At 41.6% G+C, this 21,167-nt stretch overlaps 1 protein-coding gene across 1 annotated transcript in view; it reads left to right on the top strand.

Annotated features, from left to right (window-relative positions):
- Positions 1-2,347: 2,347 nt before the first annotated feature.
- Positions 2,348-21,167, top strand: part of LOC101607438 (neuronal acetylcholine receptor subunit alpha-7) — a 117,737-nt gene continuing 98,917 nt past the window's right edge. Inside the window, exons 1-2 of the mRNA XM_045144860.1 lie at positions 2,348-2,405; positions 2,638-2,777. Coding sequence (XP_045000795.1) covers positions 2,348-2,405; positions 2,638-2,777 — 198 coding nt within the window. The remainder of the gene's footprint in view (positions 2,406-2,637; positions 2,778-21,167) is intronic.

Raw genomic sequence — 21,167 nt, 5'->3', positions numbered from 1 at the left:
AAATTTTCCTTATTAGTTTGCTTTTCTACTTGTCCTTTTGCTGACTATGACATCCTATTAGGTAAAGTCTGCTTTCTTGGATGCCTTATATTTTGTACTTAGAACTCATTTTCATGAACACTGTGATTACCTTTTGGAGTGACATATGGTAATCCTTGAGGCTTTTTGGTTTCTTTCACAGGAAAGGAAAGGGAAATTTTTTGATCTCTGGATTTATTGGACATATCCATTCCAGTTTCCCATCTTTGATATGTTGGCAGTCCAGTTACCTTATTATGGTGTTTTAGCCTCTCATCCTTGAGCCTAAATCCTTGCTCCATCTCTCCCCTTGGCTATGGCAGCAGCATCTGCTTGTGAGGATTAAATACTTGGAATTTGCTTCTGGGTCTTGTTTTTATCAGCTCAGTCATGCATTAGTATTCATTTATATCCATTATGTCTTTATGCTGGGAATGGAATCAAGGGTGGAGCCTATAAGACTACTTTGTTCTACTTACAACATTTCCTACATATTAAAAATGAAAATATCTGAAGCCTAACTAGAAGACTAAATATAACCAGCCCTACTTACAGTCCTACTCATTAGCATGATGCAGACTGAAATTCACTCCACATGTAAGTCTGAACAGCAATCCAGTCAGTGGTTTGTGCTTGCAGATTCTCTCGGTGTCCAGTAGAGTAGGGTCCCATCTGAAGAGAGTTTTTTCTGGGCTTCTATAGTGTAGTGGACAACAGTCGTGCTGTGCTTTTGGATCTTACAGGTGTCCTCCACAATTAGTAAGGAAGCAGTTGTGGCTTTGGAAATGTGATCCCAGTGGCCATTCTCAAGTGAAGTTTTTGAGCTTACCTTGATACAGTGGAAGGCAGGCCTGGTGTGCTTGACATGCCACTGGGCTTCCTTTGCTCACTGGCTGGTTTTGTTTCCCTTCTCTGATGCCCTCTTCACCAGCAGCTGATACTTTGTAGTTCATTCCTGCATTAAGTGTATACTTTGTGATGTCCCCACTACTGGCATTTGTGGTTGTCTGCCTGCCAGTCACCCTACCTGCTTCCTCTTCCCACAGTGAAATATCTGTCCTCCTTTGGTGAGAGGAAGCCCTGGTCAGTTTTCCTCTTTCTCTTACGAAGCTTTCTCCACAGAGTCAGTTTTCATTCTTTAGCCCCTGTCACTACAGGTGTAAAACCCTGTACAGAGTTTCTGGTTATTTGTGTGCCGGTGAACAGGCTTCAAAACACTTCAATGACTAACACTGTTCTTGAAAAGCAAGTGACTAGACTCAGTACCTCATTCCTGCTATTGGCCTAACTTCCAGCGGGCCTGTCTTTAGTTCTTAGTGTCACTCTTAGGGCCCAGCATCTTGATTCAGAAACGTGGGCACTGCTTCAGCTGCCAGGGGTCTTTGGGAAGGCTGGCGACAGCGCCCTCTACGGAGACACAGGACGCTCCGACTGGGCTTTAGGTACCTTGCTTCTGGGAGCAAACAGGCAAGAGCTTTCCAAAGCTCTGAATCCTCTATTCCCAGAGTCAAGCGTCCTCAACACCCACGACTCCCCCCTCGGGGTCTTCATGTCTGGCATCCTCACTGAGTTAACCCTTGCTGATTAACTCTCCCTTGAACTACAAATCCCTACATAAGATCACCAAGTTTTGGCTGTGCTTTCGGCGACGATCTGAAGCTTACTTTTCAGTCTTCTGAGTATCTTTTAAAAGAGACTGAGTCTAAGACCTACTTTACATGAGAATGCCTTCGCACACATCTGCAGAGCCTCCCCCGGTCTTGCAGGACTTCGGGTAGGCGGTGTGGTGGTGGTAGGGCCAGGGAGTGGAGACGCTGTCTTTCTGGCCTATCTTGACTGGTTGGTGGGACATCCAAAGTCTAGCTCCTGGTGGCTGTCGCTGGAGCACTAGCCCAGGGTGAGGGGGGGTGGGGTGGGGAGGGAGTCCTGTAGAACTGGATCCCAGAATGGTCCAGGCTGTCTCCCAAGCGCTGCAAGCAGAAAGGAACAGCATGGCGAGCAAAGACTCAAGAGACAGCCAGGTTGAAGCGCCTGGAGCGAGATGCTCCCTGGCCACTCCGAGGAGCTGGAGCGCGGACGCCTGGGGCCGGGATGTCCATGGCATTTTCGCCCTCGGCTGCAGTTCCCAGGGTGGCCAGGGCGACCAGGGCGACGCGCGGCCCCGGCGGGCGGCGGGCGGGCTCGTCACGTGGAGGGGCGCGCGGACGGGCGGGGGCGCGCGCGGCTCTTTAAAGGCGCGCGAGCGGGGCGCGAGAGGCGGCGGGGCGGCCGCAGGCGCAGGCCCGGGCGGACGGCCGAGACGCCGGCGCGCGGCAGCTCCGGGAGCAACATGCGCGGCTCGCGGGGCGGCGGCGTGTGGCTGGCGCTGGCCGCGTCGCTCCTGCACGGTAAACACGCGGCGGCGTCCCGCAGCCCTGCACTCCCGGGGCGGGATCCCGGGCGCACGCGGGGAGCTCTGCACGCTTAGCGCCCGGCCAGCCGGGGATGGGGGAAGGTATCCTCGCCGGCCAGCGGAGGCTGCGGGGCTGCACGTGTGGGCGGCACGGGTTGGGCAGCCTGGGTCGTGGGGTGCAGCCCCCCACTCCCTAACCCCGGCCTGCTTTGCTCCTCTTTTTCAAGTGTCCCTGCAAGGCGAGTTCCAGAGGAAGCTCTACAAGGAGCTCATCAAGAACTACAACCCCTTGGAGAGGCCCGTGGCCAACGACTCGCAGCCGCTCACCGTCTACTTCTCCCTGAGCCTCCTGCAGATCATGGATGTGGTGAGTCCCGGAGCCCGCTCGCCCGCTCGCCCGCGTAGGCATTGCCCTCTTCCGTGGGCCGTGTACGTCTCCGGCCGGTCAGTGTCCATTGGTCAGGACGTCCTCGCTAGCCCGGGAGAGGCGGCCACCTCTCTCACCGGTACCCCTGCCCACCACGGTCTCCCGCCCGCTGTTCCATCCCCAGCCACCTGTGCGTGGGTACTTAGGTCGCGCCTTTCCCTCAGCTGAGAAACTCGGCACAAAAGTATCCTGAGCTGGGAATCAGCAGCAAGAGCAAAGCCAGATTTGCCAGTCTAATTTTCCTTCTAAGGGGAACTAATACAGTCCTGCGCTTGGTGTTCCTTTAGCTACGTCTAGGCTATTTATTCTCCCTTGTGTAGTGCAGTTCCGTGGGTAGGAGCCTGGTGCTGGGCTTCTCTGCTGAGAATCTGTCTGGGCAGAGGGCCAGCTGTGGGTGTCTAGACTCCCCCTCCCACTAGGGTGATGGAGGTCCCCCCCTCGCCCCCTGTTGTAGTGAGGACAGTTGCTGGCAGTCCTGCTGGGAGGATTCCAGGCTCCACACCAGAGGTACACTTGTCTAACCCTTCAGGCAGCTGCTACCTGTCCCTTGGGCCTCCTTGCAGACCTCTCAGAGTCACTTTAGTTGACAAATCAGGCACAGTCTGTGTTAGCTTGTCTTTTGTTCCACTGGGCTACTTTGAATATTTTTCGTAAGTGCATTTTTCGTACAGTACCAATACTTAACAAAGCAGTTTGAGTTAGTGTTCTGGAAGGATGAATGTGGCAGAATAAAGGTGTGAGGATAGCTACAACTCCAGGTAGCAAATGCTGAAAGCCACCACAGGAACTTAGGTAAAGTACCATAAGATGACAGGTGACATTCCCTATTCTTGTAAATTAAGTTATGCACACGATGCACCATGCTGATGCATGACTTCCTTTCCCATATTACACTTGTGGTAAATGTGTATTTCCCTCTGCAGGCAGAATTCTTCTTTAAATATCAAATGATAAGGTGGGAAATTTATCATGGGGGATGCTGACACATGAATTATTGTTGAATAAGTCAGTTGCTGTTTACAGACTACAGGAAAGAAGAAAATATGGGAACTTGAGTTAGGGTAACAGAGTACAAAAGATTCCACAGTGGAGCAGAGCATAGGTCTGAGAGAAGTGCAGGTGAACGGCTGTGGTGTAGAGCATGTATAAAGGATTTTACTTGAGAAGAATAGTATTTTGTAGAACAGCTCTTCGGTTAATTAAAAGAGTAAGATTTGTACTTGGGATCTTGGTGTCTTCTGACTTTACTGGTTTGTAGATAATTTTTTAACCTGAGCTTTGACTTTTCTGTTGGTACAATGGACACTGTAGCACTTCATTAGTCCTTGTAATGCACACTGGAACACTTCATTGGTTAGTCTGATTAGCTAAAGCCCATAGAGACAATTTAAAGGTATTCCAGACATCAGGATGCACAATGATGGTCACATGGTCACTTCGACACAACAGCTGCACCAGAAGGACCAGGTTGCTGGGTTCACATATGATAGGATGAGAATGTAAAGTACATGCTTCTGTCTCAGTTCTTCCTGGCCGGTCTGCATCACTGGAGGCTTCTCAGCAACCTCTTGGTGGTCTTCCTGTGCTGGCATGAAAGAAAGAACGATGGTGTAGTGACCACATAGCTGACAAGCACATGGGAGCAAAGGTAGTAGGCTGTCCCAGGCTGTTTAAGAGACTTTTAAGGAGTTTGATTAACATGAGACATGCTGGCTTTTAGGAGAAGTTGAGGCATACATTGGGAATAATGATGTGTAAAAACAACTGATACATTAGAAAAAATAGAAAAGTAAAAATAAATAAACTATAACAAATCCTGTGCCCCTGTGTCATTGCCATTAGAAACATACATCAGCAGGCAGGGGCCAAGGGTAGGTACCTTGGAACAACACCTCGGAAGTTGTCCTACTTTCTCCAACTAGAAAATTCCTTTTTGCCTTCAGAAACCTATCCTCCTTTCCTTTGAAACCCTAAAACTTGCCCTTGGATCTAGCTGTGAACACAATAAACTTCCCAGCTCCTCAATGCTGCTGCATGTTTGTGGAGTGGCCTTGAGAAAGCTACTTTACCTTTCTCAGCCCTGTTTTCTCATGTGTAAAATAAGAATAATCATATCCACTCCACAGGGTTTTGAGAGGCTTAGGAAAGGGAAAGTGCTAGCCACACATTGATGATTTACTGAAGGCTTGCTCCATCTTAATTATGTAGTGATTCCCTCAAAGGTCAGGAAGTTTATGCCTAGAAAGGGGTAGGCCCCTACCTGAGGTTGCATGGAGATTAAAGGCAGGTGGTAAGTGGGTTCACATGTCCTTTGTGGAACATCTGACATAGATTTTTGGCTTGGTAGCTTCTTTTGTAGAACAGAGAAAGCATAATGTACTTAAATTAGATGAACTGTAGCTGATTGGCTGACTGTTCTTAAGATTCAGAGTGAGAAGGAACTTTCTAGACCAGATATAACAAAATATGCAAACATTTGTATTCCAACCCCTGTTTGGCTCTGCCTGGTTTTGAAACCAGGTTTTTCCCCTGAAATATCAGCACTCTGGACAGAAACATGAGGGCTCAAGAGAGTGATCTGTGTGGCAAAGCCTTGGCTCACAGAGTCATCAATTCTAGGGCTCACTTTCCCTTTCTGACCCATTGTTGGCGCCTTTGGAAGACCAAAAGCTGATGACCCTCTAGAGTCTCATTGTTCCTTTATTATTGTCAATATATATTTCCTGCCTGAAATGATAGGGAGATAATATATGGTGCAGCGTATTTTATTTTTCATGAGACATCATTTGCTGCTTGTTCAATTTATTTCACCCATGTTTATTGGGATGCTAGTGTAGGCATTTTGAGATCATGAGAATTCAAAGATCACTAAGGGGTAATTTCCACTTTTAGAGGTTGCAAGACTTGGCTGGGGAAACTAATAAGTAAATCTAAGGTTACTGCAAGTAATGGAATTTAACATCAATTTCTAGATAAAGTGCTGAAGCTCTGCACAGGGAAGTATTTATTTCCTGTGACAGGGTTGGGATGGTTTCAAAGGAGAGGGGGCTAGATTTCTGGAGGCAAGCAGGAATTTTCTAGTTGGAGAAAGTAGGAACAACTTTCTAGGTGTTCCAGTTACCTCCTTTGATGGGGAAAAAATACCCCACCGGAAGCAGATTATGGAAGGAAAGAGTTTATGGGTTACAGTTTGATGGGAAGTTTCATCATACATAGAAAAGCATGGTAGAGGAGACATCTGGCTCATATCTTCACACATCAGCAGTTGGATGGGAGCAGCAGCAAGAATGAGCTAGCTTGAATACCCAGTGGGCTGGACAAATAAGCCTCAAGGCCCACCCTCAGTGATCCAGCTCCTTTAGCAAGGCTCCTCCTCTCAAAGACTCCACCAGAAGGGGATTGAGTATGAGGTTTAATCACAAACCCATGAAGTCATGGGGGACACCTCATATTCAAACCAATACACCAGGTAATGGGAATGGGGCAGGGGAGAAAGGAAAAATATGATGAAGGCATACCATCAACCTAATGTTTTCAAGGGATCCTGTATCCTGGTTGATGTTTGCTACAGGTTTGGACACAATAATTCTCAGACAATTTAACATGCTTATGTTTAATGAGATATTTCAAAAGTATCGATTAAACTACATATAATTTTACCGGCAGTTTTGCTAGTTTGTATTCCAGAAAACACTTCATGATTTTTCTTTAGTAGGAGGTGTTACTGTGTAAAGTGCCTTATATATTCTTAAGAGTTCCCAAATTGTCTTGGGTCTTAGGCTGGGCATACTAAAGGGGATAATAAGGCACCTTCAAGGATGTCTGCAAACTTGAAAGACCAGCTTTGCATGGCATGAAGTCCACAATCTAGCTATATCTTTTTAAAACATTCTATTACTGGTTTTGTAGTGCTTTCCCCTCATATTTTACTATATTTATTAAAGAGAGATGAGAGAGAGATAGAGAGAGAGGGAGCGAGCTATATGTAGAGAGAATGTGCATGCCAGGGCCTCTAGCCACTGCAAACAAACTCTAGAAGCATGTGCTACCTTTTGCATCTGGCTTATGTGGGTTCTGGGGAATCAAACGTAGGCCATTAGGCTTCACAGGCAAGTACCTTAACCACTAAGCAATCTCCCCAGCCCTAAATGTAAGAGGTTTTAAGAAAAAAGCATGTTTATTTATTTATTGAAGGAGAGAAAGAGGTGAGGGGAGAGAGAAAGAGGGAGTGGGCCTCTAGCCACTGCAAGTGAACTCCAGCTGCATGTGTCACTTTGTACATCTGGCTTTATGTGGGTACTAGGGAATGGAACCTTGGTCTTTTGGCTTTACTGGCAAGTTCTTTAACTGCTAAGCCATCTCTTCAGCCCAGTTATACTATTTTTATTAAGTCCAACAAGTCCTAATTATATATTAGAATGAAAAAATGTGCATGTTTTACAGACAAAATATGAATCTTCAAAGGAATGGCTGAATCCTCTGTGGTCTGTTCCAGTTACTCGGTGATTCCCTTGGTGAGCCACTCAGTCAAGAGTGTGAAGGTGTGGTGAATTTCTAAGCAGAGGAAGAAAGTACCAAATCTGTATTGAGATGGAAGATACTGAAAGCACTAAATGCGAAATAAGCTGAGAGGAGAGAAAATGTTAGCCAGGGATAAAGATGTCTTTCTTAGTTCCTTTTCTCTTGCTCTAATAGAATAGTTGAGATGACAGCTTATGAAGAAAAGGTGTAAAAGGAAAAGGTCATGGCTATGGAAGCTGGAAAGTACAAGGGCATAGAACACTAGCTTCCAGTGAGGGTGTCTGTGCTGCTCATAGCAGGAAGCAAAATGCAAGTGAGACCATGCACAGGAGGCAAAACACTAGGGGCAGCCTCTAGTTGTGACAAACCATTCTTAGGGCACTTGATTGAGTCCTATGAGAATTTACTCAGTCCCTCAAAAGATATGCTTGCACTCATGAGTGCTGTGTTCCTAAGACCCATATGCTACCCACTGAGGCTCATCTCCCCAGTGTTTTGTTAAACAACTAAAGTTGTAATAGATGCATTTGTAGAGGCAAAATATGAAATCATAATACAGTCAAGTTTAGAATGGTTTATGTGGGAATGTGAAGAAGATTCAAGAGTTGCCTGAATATACAATTTATGGTATATAACTGTGTATTAACATCATGTATATACATAGATCAGTTTGTTAGTAAATGTGCCTTAGCTATTCCCAAATACGTACTCTAACTTATGGTCATTATTGATTTACCTTGTGGGCTTGTCACTGGGCTGGGCATGAGATAATACAGAAAAAAATTCATCCTGAAGTGATGAAAACAGAATATTCTGAATTTCCATCAGTTTTCCTAATATTTCTTCTGTAAGAGCGTCATTTAATCAGTCACCTGGACACACACATCTGACAGCCATTCTTAGTGTTGATTTGCATAGAATAATTGTGCAATTATGAAAACATATCCAGAAGGCAAGGTATTTAAAATGAATAACATGAATCAATATATAATTATACACAAATATAAAACACAATTATGCATGAATGAATTTTAGAATTTTATAGATCTTGGATTGCAGAGCCAGCTTTTTTGGAAGCTTTATGCACAAGAAAGTAGAACAAGTTATGTATTTAGAATTTTATACTGCAGAAGGAAGGTATGGTATTGGAACCCAATTTCATTAGGGCTTGGGGTTTATCTTAAGTCCCTTTGGTTTCCTTCTGACAGTCATCAGATTTTGCATTTTGTATTTACTGTGATGTTTGTGTTACAACTCTATCATATACTACTTTTAACAATTGTAGTACTAGAACTCATTATAAGTAGAAATTCCCAAGTAAAAACCAGGTAACTATCATAATTTAATACTTAAAATTTTTAGAGTGGTTTTAGGTTCACCACAAAATTAAGAGGAAAGTACTATGCTTTCCTGTCTGCTTCCTGTTCTGGCTCCCCAGCCTCCCTTCTATTGACATGTCCTACCAGAGTGGTGCATTTTAATGCTCTGTGAACCTGTTACCATATCTTTGGCACCCCAGTCCAGTGTTTACATTGGATCTTCACTCATGCATTGTACACTTTATGGACTTGTACAAATGTGTGATGACAAGTGTCTACCACCAGAGCATTGTACAACATTAAGCCACTGCTCTGAAAATCTCCTGCTTTGCCTTTTCCACCACACCCTCCATCCCAACCTCTGGAAGCTACTGATGTTTTTACTGCTTGCATATGTTTTCCCTTTTCAGAATGTCAGTAGTTAGAATTATCAGTCTATAGCCTTTGCAAATTTTCTTCTTTCACTTACTAATATACATTTTAAAGTCTGCACGTTTTTTTATGGCTTGATAGCTCATTTCTTTTTAATGTTGACTAACATGACATTGTGATTGCAGCAGTTTATTTATCTGCTTATCTATTGAAGTGCATTTATTTGCTTCAAATTCTGGCAATGATGAATAAAGCTCCTGCAGATATCTCTATGAAAGTTCTTATGTTGATTTAAGTTTACAACTCCTTGTACTTAGAAGGGAATTTGGTGTAGTAAGCTTCATTTTATAGGAAATCTTCAAGCACCTGACAATGTCTTATCATCAACATCACAAAAACAATAAAGGAGAGTTCCCATGGCTCCCTACCCTCACCAGATTTGATCCATTCTGATACGTCTATAGGGTACCTTGCTGTCTCAGTTTGCATTTCCCTGGTACGCGTGTGTGTGTTAGTGATGCCTATATATTTTCATGGGTTTATTTACCATCTGTATTCCTTTAGTATCTCTTAAAATCTTTGATCTTGGATGGGAGCTTTCTCCATGGTTAAAGGTGGTTTCTTACAAAGCTCAGATTCAACACCCCAGTACTCACATAAAACCATATACATAAAGTGGTGCGTGCATCTGGAGTGTATTTGCAATGGTAAGAGACCCTGGTGTGCTCATTCTGTTTCTCCCTCTCTCCCCCTTGCAAATAAATAAATAAAATATTTTTAATCCCATCATTTGGGAGGCAGAGGTAGGAGGATCGCTATGAGTTCGAGGCCACCTTGAGAATGCAGAGTGAATTCCAGGTCAGCCTGAGCTAGAGTGAGACCCTACCTCAAAAAAACAAAAACAAAAAATCTTTGATACAACCTGGGTGTGGTGGTGGACACCTTTAATCCCAGCACTTGGGAGGCAGAGGTAGAAGAGTCACAGTGAGTTCGAAGCCACCCTGAGACTATGTAGTGAATTTCAGGTCAGCCTGGATGAGAGGGAGATCCCCTCAAAAAAAAAAAAAAAAAAAAAAAACCTTTGATCCATTTCTAAGTGGGGTGATTAGTGGGTTAGTGTTCTTAATTTTGCATTTCATCACATTATTGTATTTATTTCAGTACCATCTCATTGTCAGGTATGTCATTTGGATGGATGTTCACTCTCTGTGGTTTTTATTTCCCTTTGCCATATTTTTCACATAGCAGAAACATTTATTTATTTATTTTTTTTATTTTTTTTGAGATAGGGTTTCATTCTAGCTCAGGCTGACCTGTAATTCACTATGTAGTCTCAGGGTGGCCTCAAATTCACTGTGATCCTTCTCCCTCTGCCTCCTAAGTGCTGGGATTAAAGATGTGCGCCACCACGCCCAGCCCTATTTATTTATAGAGAGAGTGACAGAAATGGAGAGAGAGAGAGACAGAGACAGAGACAGAGACAGAGACAGAGAGAGGGAGAGGGAGAGGGAGAGGGAGAGGGAGAGGGAGAGGGAGAGGGAGAGGGAGAGGGAGAGGGAGAGGGAGAGGGAGAGGGAGAGGGAGAGGGAGAGGGGTAAAAGCACACCAGGACCTCAGCCACTGAAACCAAACTCCTGGAGATGCTTGTACCACCTAGAGACCATGTGTGACCTTATGCTGGCCTCACCTTTATATATTGGGCTTATGTGGGATATGGAGAATTGAACATGGGTCCTTAGACTTTGCAGGCAAGCACATTAACTGCTAGGCCATCTCTCCAGCCAACATTAACTTTTGATGAAGTCAACACTACCGATTATTTCCTTATGATTTTATTTTGTGTGTTACATGTTAGTTACAAAAATTATGATAGCCATGACCAATTAGTTTATTATCCTGTTATGTTATAGGATCTGTATAATTTCATATTCTATATTTAGATTTGATAAATTTTGAATTATTTTTGTGAAATGTGTATATATATATATATATATATACATATATATATATGGCCCTAATTATGATATCACTTGTCAGAATGTATCTGTTGCCTATATTCACATTGTTCTATTTCTGGGATCTCTCTAATGTTCTATTTCTCTATTGTCCTATTTTCCTATTCTTTAACCCATACCACAGTTACTTAATATGTAGCATTATAGTAAGTCCTAAAGTTGGGTTGTACCACTTTCCCATTTTTTTTCTTTAATATTATTAGCCTGTTCTGGATCTTTTGCCTGTCCATAATAACAACAAAGTTAGTTTATCAATACTCACCAAATACATTCCTAGGATTCTATTTAGTGATTATTTTGGATTTTATACATAGAACTTTATAACATCAATAGACAAAGGCTATATTAGTTATTCTTTCCCTTTAATTGTCTTATTTTAGTATAGTAATCACAGTGTGCTATTGAAAAAGGTGTGATGAGGGGCATTAATACCTACTTCCTTATCTAGCCAAAATTCTTTGAGTTTCTCATCATTGAATATGAATTTAGCTATAGGTATTTTGTTGACATTCTTTATCAAGTTGATGAAGTTCTCTTGTATTTCTAATTTCCTAAGAGGTTTTATCATGAGTGGATGTTGAATTAATACTTCATTTATTGGTATTATCATGTGATTTCTGTTCTTTATTTGCTGGATGCATTGGATTGTACTAATTGATATTTGAAAGTTCAACCAAACTTACATATTCATTGTTGGATTCATTTTGCTCTCATTTGTTGAATATTTTTATATCTCTGTTTATGAGTAACACTGGGTTTTCAGGCATTTTTTTCTTGTAATATCCCTGGTTTTGGATAGGGAAATACTGTAATACTGACCTTATGGAATACTTTAGGAAATACCTTTCTGCTTTTGCCCCTCAAAGAGATAATAAATAATTGATACATTTTTTTCTATCTGGAACTGATGGTTTTGGTTCTATAAGATTATTAATGATTCAATTTATTTAATGAATGTAGGTCTATTCAGAGTTTTTGAGTGAATTTTGGCAAATTACACCTTTCAAAGAGAGCATATACATGTTCATAATGTAGAATTCTATCTTTTTAAAAAAAATTTGTGGTCAGTGAATACAGTCAAGTTGGTACCATTGTTAGCCTTATCCCTGTCCTCCCTCCTCCACAGGGACCTTTCTTGTTGGGGTATATGGGTTGTGAATTGTGGGGTTAGCCTTTAGTTTTGGGTAGGAAGAAATGTGCTCTGACATTCTTTCCGCCCCCTCTTCCACAAATTTCCCTGAGCCATGTTGGGTTCATATTAGGTCTGCTTCTGTGTTTAGATCTTGGGAGCCTCTGTGTCTCTGGATATCTGGTTTGGTAGGGGTTGATTGTTCTCTGTGTATCTTCTTCACTGTTGTGTTGGTTCCCGGTTTGCCAAGAAAATGGCATTCTTGCATGTTTCCCCAATTATTCATAGTTTCAGCTGGGGCCCTTTTGAGGTATGATGGGGTGGTTCTCTCCTTAGGATCTGCATCTATGTGAAAAAGGGAAGCAGATTCTCCTATGGAGAGTAACGTTAGCACTAAGTAAATATGATAACCATTGTTTTTTAGAGAGTTTAGTGGACAGTAGGTTCATTTTTGGATATGGTTCTTTCCAAGCTCCAGCTATGGGTTCTGTTCCACTGAGCAGGTAAGTTAGCCAAATCGAGAGCAGTTGGTTTCCCACTATGGCTATGTGCCACAATTTCACTTGTATGAGTATCACCTCAGGTTGTTTGCTGCTAAGTAGGTTAAACCCTGCATTTCTTGGGCAGATATTGGTCTTTATCTCCTCCTATTTCTGCTTCTCTCTCTCTCCCTCTTCTCTCTCATCCCCCTATCTCTTTTATATCACTTATCCTGTTCTTCCTTCTCTTTTTGGATGCTGACCTGTAACTCCTGGTACCAGCATGTGGTTATCATCCACAATGAGCTTTTGATCACAGAGAACTACAAGGTTTCCCAAAAGAAGGCAGATTTATGTGGTAAGTCCCTACTGCTGAAGACACCATACAGTGTTGCTATTTATCATGGAGAGACATGGCTGGGATCTGGGGGAGAGTCAGGCCCCAGACAATTAGCATGTCTAGTGCAGGAAGGTGCTACAAGAGCAACTGGAGGAATTCTATCATTGTAATATTATAGACTCTGCAGTTGTAGCCTCTTCTTTTCATTTTGTCTATAAGGAATCCACATGATATACAAAGACACATATGGATTAAAAGTAAATGATAGTAACAATTCAGTAATGGTTCTTGAGGCTTATTCCATGGGACGGAACCCAAGTCTGGCCCTGTAAACCTGGACACAGGCCTGTGCTTAAGAGCACAAAGGCAAAGGACTACAGTGGAAGCAACTGTTTTTTGTTGTTTGGTTGGTTGGTTTTATTTGTTTGTTTTTGTTTTTGCTAAGTTGATGTGCTGTTTCCATCAAATTACCCTCTAACTAATTCTCTTTATAACCACAGGCTAGTGATGTCATCAACTTTTGTCATAAAAGCTCCTTTTTGCAGTAAGCAGTAGTAATTGCAAAGATTTATAATAAGTTAAAGTACTGAAAATAAGGGTTGTTGAAATGATCAGATATAAATAAAATACAAGAGGTCACTTTTGTTGCCCTCACATTGCTGTGATAAATCACCTGACCAAAAATAGCTGATGAGAGAAAAAGTTGTTTGTTTTTTTTTCTGGTTTATATTTTTTTTCAACCTGTTTTTTCTTATTGACAGCTTCCATATTTATAGACACTAAACCATGATAATTCCCTCCTCTCCCCAACTTTCCTCTTCACAAATCCATACTCCATTATATCCCCTCTTTCTCTCCATTAGTTTCTTTTATTTTGATGCCATCATCTTTTCTGGAGGAAAAATTCCATCTTGGCTTTCATTCTTAAGTGGAAGCTTCATGATGGCAGGGAAAAGCATGGCATATGCATAGGCAGGACACGACCTCTGCCTCAGCAGGCGGAAAAAGGTGGAAACAGGAGGCTGAATTCTAGCAAGGGGGAGCTGGCTATGACAGCTCTAAACCCAGTCCCAATAACACATCTCAGCCAGCAAGGCTCTATCTCCCAAGTTGTCCTCAGCTGGGGACCAAGAATTTAGAATACATGAGTTTATTGGGTATAACTAATTCAAACAACCACATTCCAACCCTGGCCCACATAAACTGATGACCATCTATGATTGAAAATGCATTAAGCCCAACTTTAAAAGTCTCTGAAGGTTTTATCAATCCCAACACTGCTGAAACCTTTGCATAGTACGAAGTGTCTTATCTATGAGCTTGTAAAACCAAAAACACATAATGTCACAAAGTAAACATTCACACTGCAAAATATGGCATTGCAAAGAAAGATTAGACCAATGTAAGATCTGAAACAAACAGGGCAAACACCAAATCCTGTAGCTCCAAGTATGGTATTTATAACCACTGATTAAGTTCCTAGAGTTCCAATTCAGCCACTTCAGCTGGGCTGTTTACAGCCTGGAAAAATACTGCCCAAATCCAGCAGCTCTCCTTGGAAGCTGTTCCATAGTCTCGGCTTCTCCAAAAATTCCTGGGGTCACCCCTGCAATCCATGGTTCATCCTCATAGCTCTCTTGGTTCTCCATGCAGGGATTCCAATAGCTCTCCCTCATATCGCCCAGTGGCCACTTACAAAAAACCAAACCATGTGACAATACAATGATCCTCTCTTTCTTGTAATTGTTAATCCATAGGAGAATAAATCTGACTTTAAGGGAAGGAAAAATCCTTCATTATTCTTCCTCCAAGCTCCCTACTTTCAAAAGAGTCAGCTCTCGTGTCCCTATGAAGAACCCCTGTGTCAATCTCAATGGTGGTAATATCTCAAGTAACTGCAGCTTTCAATATTTTCAATTAAGTAATTATTTATTTGAGAGAGAGAGAGAGGGTGTGTGTGTGTGTGTGTGTGTGTGTGTGTGAGAGAGAGAGAGAGAGAGAGAGAGAGAGAGAGAGAGAGAGAGAGAGAGAGAGAATGGGTGCTCCAGGACCTCCAGCCATGCCAACAATCTCCAGATGCAAGTGTCTCCTGGTGCATCTGGCTTATGTGGGTACTAGGGAATCGAATCAAGGTCTTTTGGCTTTTCAGGCAAGCACCTTAAACACTAAGCAATCTCTCCAAGCCCCTATTTTCAATTTTTAAAACACATTTTTCATTTATTTGGAAGGAGATAAAAATAGTAGATGAGAGAGAGTGAGAGAGAATGTATGTGCCAGTGTCTCCAGCTGCTACAAACAAACTGCAGATGCATGCACCACTTTGTGCATCTGGCACAAAGTGTAGGTACTGGGGAATGGAACCTGGGTCATTATTCCTTGCAGACAAGCCTTAATTGCTGAGCCATCTCTCCAGTCCCTGTTTTCAGTTTCTGGTATCAACATTCCACATGTCTTCCATGCCTGGTTCTTGTGCTTGCTCAGATTCTTCAAATCATGTCTTTGCTTTTTGTGTATTTTGCAATGCTTTCTTATAGTAGACATGATATGCTGGGTGGAGAAACTACAGGAAACTGGCCTTTGCTAGTATGAGGTGCGAGAGGATAGGAAGTCTTCCTTAGAATGCTGTGATCAGGTCCTAGTTATTCACTGTGCCTAAGCCTCAAGACTATGAACCATCCAGCTGTTTCTCAGTCATTTCCTCTTCAATTAGGTGGAACAGACTGGTTAAAGCTGGCAAGCATTGTTATCATTTGCCTTAGGTCAGACTTTGTTAGAAAATTGTTTCTGGTGTATTGCAACATACCCCTGCCTCTGGAGACAAGAGGTAGATTTTCCCCTGACCTTTACTAGGGAAACTTGGTCAGGTTCCTTGAGATAACTGTCCAGTATTGTAGTGGACCCCTACAACCTGATCTTTGTGGAATATTTTACTGTGAAAACTATCTGATATGAATCTTCAGCCATAAGTTACAGCAAGGTTTCCTGTTGTACTTCTTTCCATGCTGGTTTTTCTCTGTGTCTACTCTGGCAGACGTTATTACCTGCCTGTCTCTCCAAACTTGGAGATGGCTATGTGTCCTAGGCCCTACCTTTTCTTCACATCAAAAACTAATTGCTCATTTTCAGCTCCTTTTATTTTTAATATTTTAGAGAGAGTGCATTTGTGAAAGAGAGGGAGAGAATTGGTGCACCAGGGCTTCAGCCACTGATGTCAAACTCCAGTCACTTACATCACCTAGTGGGCATGTGCAAACTTGCACTTGCCTCACCATTGTGCGTCTGGCCTATATGCGATCTGGAGAGTTGAACATTGGTCCTTAGGCTTTGCAGGCAAGTGCCTTAACTGCTAAGCCATCTCTCCAGCCCTGTTTTGTTTTGTTTTTTTTAAATGCATGTGTGTATATTCATGCTTCTGTACATGTTGGTGCACATTGTGTGGGTGTATATGCACATGTGTGTGTATGCGTGTGTGTGTGTGTGTGTGTGTGTGTGTGTGTGTGTAGGCCAGTGATTGACATTGGGTGTCTCCTCAATTACTCTCCACTGTATTATTTGAAAATGTTTCTTCCCCTGGACCTGAAGCTTGGGTAGCTATCCAGTAAGCCCTGGAGATGCCCTGTCTCTGCCTTCCCAGCAGGGATGACAAAAGCACCCTACTGTTCTAGGCATTTAGTGGATACAGTGGATTAAAAATAAATTCCTGTGCTTAGACCACAGAGTCATCTCCTCGGCCTCTATTCAGCTCTTTTTAGAACATAGTGGTTACTTCCAAGCTCATTAGATACAGAACTGGAAATGTGACCTAATGATGTTTTTATAAATGACAATTCTTAAAATTACAAAAGAAACACATGCTCTGTGTAGCAAACCAGATTAAATTATTAAAAAAAAAAAAAAAAGAACTAGGACTGGGTAAATCACCCAAATTGCCATTGTCCAAGACATTCTGTTGTAACTTTGGCTGCCTTTTCTAAATACCTAGAGGTTTGCAGAGAAATATTTAAAAATTAAAGTGGTTAGACACAATTTATAGTGCCTTAATAAATATTAACCATTACTCATTTTAAGGGGATGAAAATAGGCCAAGTAGTAAACAACTATGTTTAAAAATGAAAAAACTATGTTATTTCTCTGTTATATAACTCTCACCATCACCACATATTTAATCCTATTTCCCTTTTTTAAGTTAAGAAATAATTTAGGATTGTTTTATAAGAGTGATTCATGGTGTGATCCTTGTAATTCACAATGTGAATTTTATAGTGTTTAGTTTGGTTATTGTTTGGTTGTCTCTAATGTGGGTACTGATACAGTGAGGTTTAAATCTGTTCTTCACCAGTGTCTTCCATCTGCCCTATTTTGCATTTATTTTTCTTACATTCTTCTGGATTATTCATTTCAAATGATTGCAGTTGTCCCTCTCCCAGCTTGTTAATCATTGCACCTCTCTCCTTCTTCTCACAGTGACCTAGAGACTGCAGCGGGAATCCTTGACTATGAAAGTCTAATGAAGGTCATAGCTCTTTCTGCACAGTGTGAGGACATTAGGATACTTTTTCCATTTATACCTCAATTTCACAATCTCAGATTAGGTGTTAACATTATCATATATTTTGTTTTCTCTATTTTCAACTCCATATGATTATTATCATATAGTACATTGACATATCCTTCGGAATTTTCCCATATATTTATATTTCTGCTATTTGTATTCCTTTCTGTGTTGCCTAACTCCCACTGAGGGTTTCTTACCTTTTGCCCTCTAATGTTCAGTTTCATGTTGTTCTGGCAATGGCAAAATTTCTTAAGCCTTATTTTTCTGTAAACATATTTCATTTTAAAATATTGTATTTATTTATTTATTTATTTGAAGATAGAGAAAGAGAGAGAGAAAGAGGGAGAGAGAACAGGCACTCCAGGGCATTCAACCACTGCAAAAGAACTCCAGATGCATGTGCCATGTGCATTGGGTTACGCAGGTCCTGGTGAATTTGACCTCGGTCTTTGGCCTTACAGGCAATTGCCTTAACTGTTAAGTCATCTCTCCAGCCCCCATTTTCCATTTTTGAATAATAGTTTGGTGATACAAAATCTAGGTTGGCAGTTCATTCATTTATTTCTGCATTTTGAGCTTATCAGTCCATTGTTTCTGATTTCCATTGCCTGTGTTCCTGCTGTTCCCTTGAGGTGTGCTGTGTTTGTTTTCTCTGGCTTACTTTTAAAGTTTATTTTTATCTCTTCTTTTTAAGAGTTTTGTTTTATGTATATGTTTGTTATTTACTTGTATTACCTGCTTGGGCTTCACAATTACTTCATGAATTATTACTTGGTTTTTTTTTTTTAATAAATTTATAAATCTGTACCACTTATGGACTCAAGTATAAGATTGGCTACATTTTCCTCCTTCATTCCTTTTTGGATTGTGATTATGTGGTTGACACAATTGCAGTGATGGTTAATTGCTGCTACCAACTTAAATCAGATTAGGAAACAAGTAAGAGACAGGGCTTTTGGGTAGGTTAGGAAGGATTGATGACCTTCCCCGAGAGTGGGTGGCCCTTCTAGTGGTGAGCCATATATGAAAAAGCTTCAAGGCCGGGCGTGGTGGCGCACGTCTTTAATCCCAGCACTCGGGAGGCAGAGGTAGGAGGATCACCATGAGTTCGAGGCCACCCTGAGACTACATAGTTAATTCCAGGTCAGCCTGGACCAGGGTGAGACCCTACCTCGAAAAACCAAAAAAAAAAAAAAAAAAAAAAAAAGAAAAGGCTTCAAGGAAACATGGGCCTCTTGCTTGCTGGTGCTACTTCCTGGTGCTTGGTCAGTTCTCTCCTCTTTATAGAGTCCAGGATCCCAGCCCAGGGAATAGTGTAACCCACAGTTTCTGACTGGTCTTCTCATTTCAATTAATATAATCAAGATAAATCACTCACAGGCATGTTCATATGCTAACCTAATCTAGATAATCCCTCACAGATGATTCTAGACCCTATTAGGCTGACTAGCACAGTTTATATATCAGGAACTGTTGTTTCCTAGGGGATGTTTGTCAGTGTCTTCAGACATGTTTGGATGCCACTATTAGAGAGGAGGGTACTATGGACATTTGAGCAGAGGCTAGGGGCACAACTAATATCTTACATTGTGTAGATTAGCATAGTCCAGCAAGGATTTACCTTGTGCAAAACATCAGTATTGCTGAGATTGAGAAACTCTACTATATACCCAGTTTCATACTCTTTTCTGTATTCTCCAACATCATCTCTGTACATGCTTCATCCAGGCTGTTTTCTGCTGACCCATATTAAGCCATAGATTCTCTCCTGGTGTCTTTGTTGTTTTTGCTATCTACTTATGAATTTACTGTTTGAAATATTGCATTTTTTGCTTTCATAATTTTCTTTGGTTTTTCTTAGATTTCTATTTGTCTCATGCTTATCTTCAGATTCCTCAGATACATTAATAAGAATCCTTTTTAACCTCTACTATTAATGGATCCATTTTCGAGGTATGCTATCTCTGCTTCTCTTTCATTTCTGATATTTTCAGTCACGTGTATATGTATGTGCGTGCATGTGTGTGTGTGCCTTCTAAGCTTGATGGTCTTGTATGTTCCAGACAATGTGTGTGAAAATTGTAGAGATAATCTAAAGGTCTTTAGAACACTGTTTCAGTTCATCTTATACTTTCTTCTGGTCTGTAGACCTGAGAAATCAGGCTCTAGTTTCTGCAGAGGCTGATCTTTGTATATGCATTTTGGATTATAACTTTAGAGAATTTTCCAGAGTGTTCTTTCTCTTCCTAGAGCCTGAAACTCCTGTTTTGGACCCCTTATTCTTTCAGAGTGCCCTCAAAGGCTTAGGCTTGTAGGCATTGTTCTATAAGTATATGTCTATGTGGTATGCAGGCATGTGTACATGCCTGTGGGGGCATGTGTGGGGTTGTATAAGCACATGTTTATGCCTGTGTGTGGATGTCAGGTTAATATTGGCTGTCTTGCTTTACTTATTGAGGTAGGGTCTCTGACTAAACCTGGACCTCACCAGTTCAGCTAGACTAGCTAAACAAGTTCCAATGATCCTACAGACTTTTTCCCTCAGTTCAAGGATTACAAGTGTCGGCCACTGCACTTGGTTTTAACATGGATTCTGAAATCCAAACACAGGTCTTTATGCCTGCAAAGCAGCTACTTTACTGACTGAGCCAGCCCCAACATTTATTTTTAAGGAAATGCATGTGGTTCTGGACAGTAGCCCAAATCTTGTTTCCCTCCCCTCTTGAAGCTTGTCTGTGAGTCTTCACTGACCTGCCAGCTTTCTGCTGTGTTCAAACACATTTGCATTTCTTCCAGATTTTCTAATTGTTTTCACACATGAGCTGGTGAGGATTATCAAGTTGATCATTGCTTTAACAGACTTAAAATTCTAAGTTAAAACCAGCCTACAATGGTTCTTTATAAGTGATGTATATTAATTATGGTAGAAATTTTATCTCTTTCAAACCTATTTATAGATCTAGGAGCACAAATGTACACAATCCTTTCATCATTATAGCTGAGAATTATGGGTTCTGTTACTGAAGGAGTTTCTTATAAACGATAATGTTAAAATCTACCTCTGAATGCATTCCCCAGAGGCCTGGACTCTCTGCAGATCCTGCCTCATCCCTGACATGCTGCTAAAGAAAGATAGTGTCAGAGACGGAAACTAGTGAAAATCTGCTCTGTCATTGATTTGTTTTTAAAAATCAGGGTTAGGCAGTATTTTGCAAACCAGTAAAAAGTCATTTGGTATCTTTTCTGTTGGTAGTGCTGGGGATTTAAGCCCAGAACCTCACTGAGTTTCACCCTAGCCCTCATTTGGTATATTCTAATAGACATTTTCATGCCAAGTTCTTTGTAGTCAACATCATTTATTTTGGCAAACATGATTCCAAAAGCATCATAAACTAGTATGTATATGCCCACATTTCCCTTACCTGTTCCCTTCAGTGCTTGCTGTGAGGCTTCATAAAATGTTAGTCAGATTCCAAGATGGCAAGTTGGAAGTCACAGCAGAAACCTTGGAATATAGCTCCTGGCAAGCCAAAATAGTTCATTAGAACTAGCATGAAATTAAACAAGGGATTATATACAATTCACATAATGTGTTAAGAT

Source organism: Jaculus jaculus, chromosome 3, assembly GCF_020740685.1.
Source record: "Jaculus jaculus isolate mJacJac1 chromosome 3, mJacJac1.mat.Y.cur, whole genome shotgun sequence".
NCBI classification, from domain to species: Eukaryota; Metazoa; Chordata; class Mammalia; order Rodentia; family Dipodidae; genus Jaculus; species Jaculus jaculus.
Note: the sequence above shows the minus strand (reverse complement) of the source record. Positions and strands in the feature narration are given on the sequence as shown.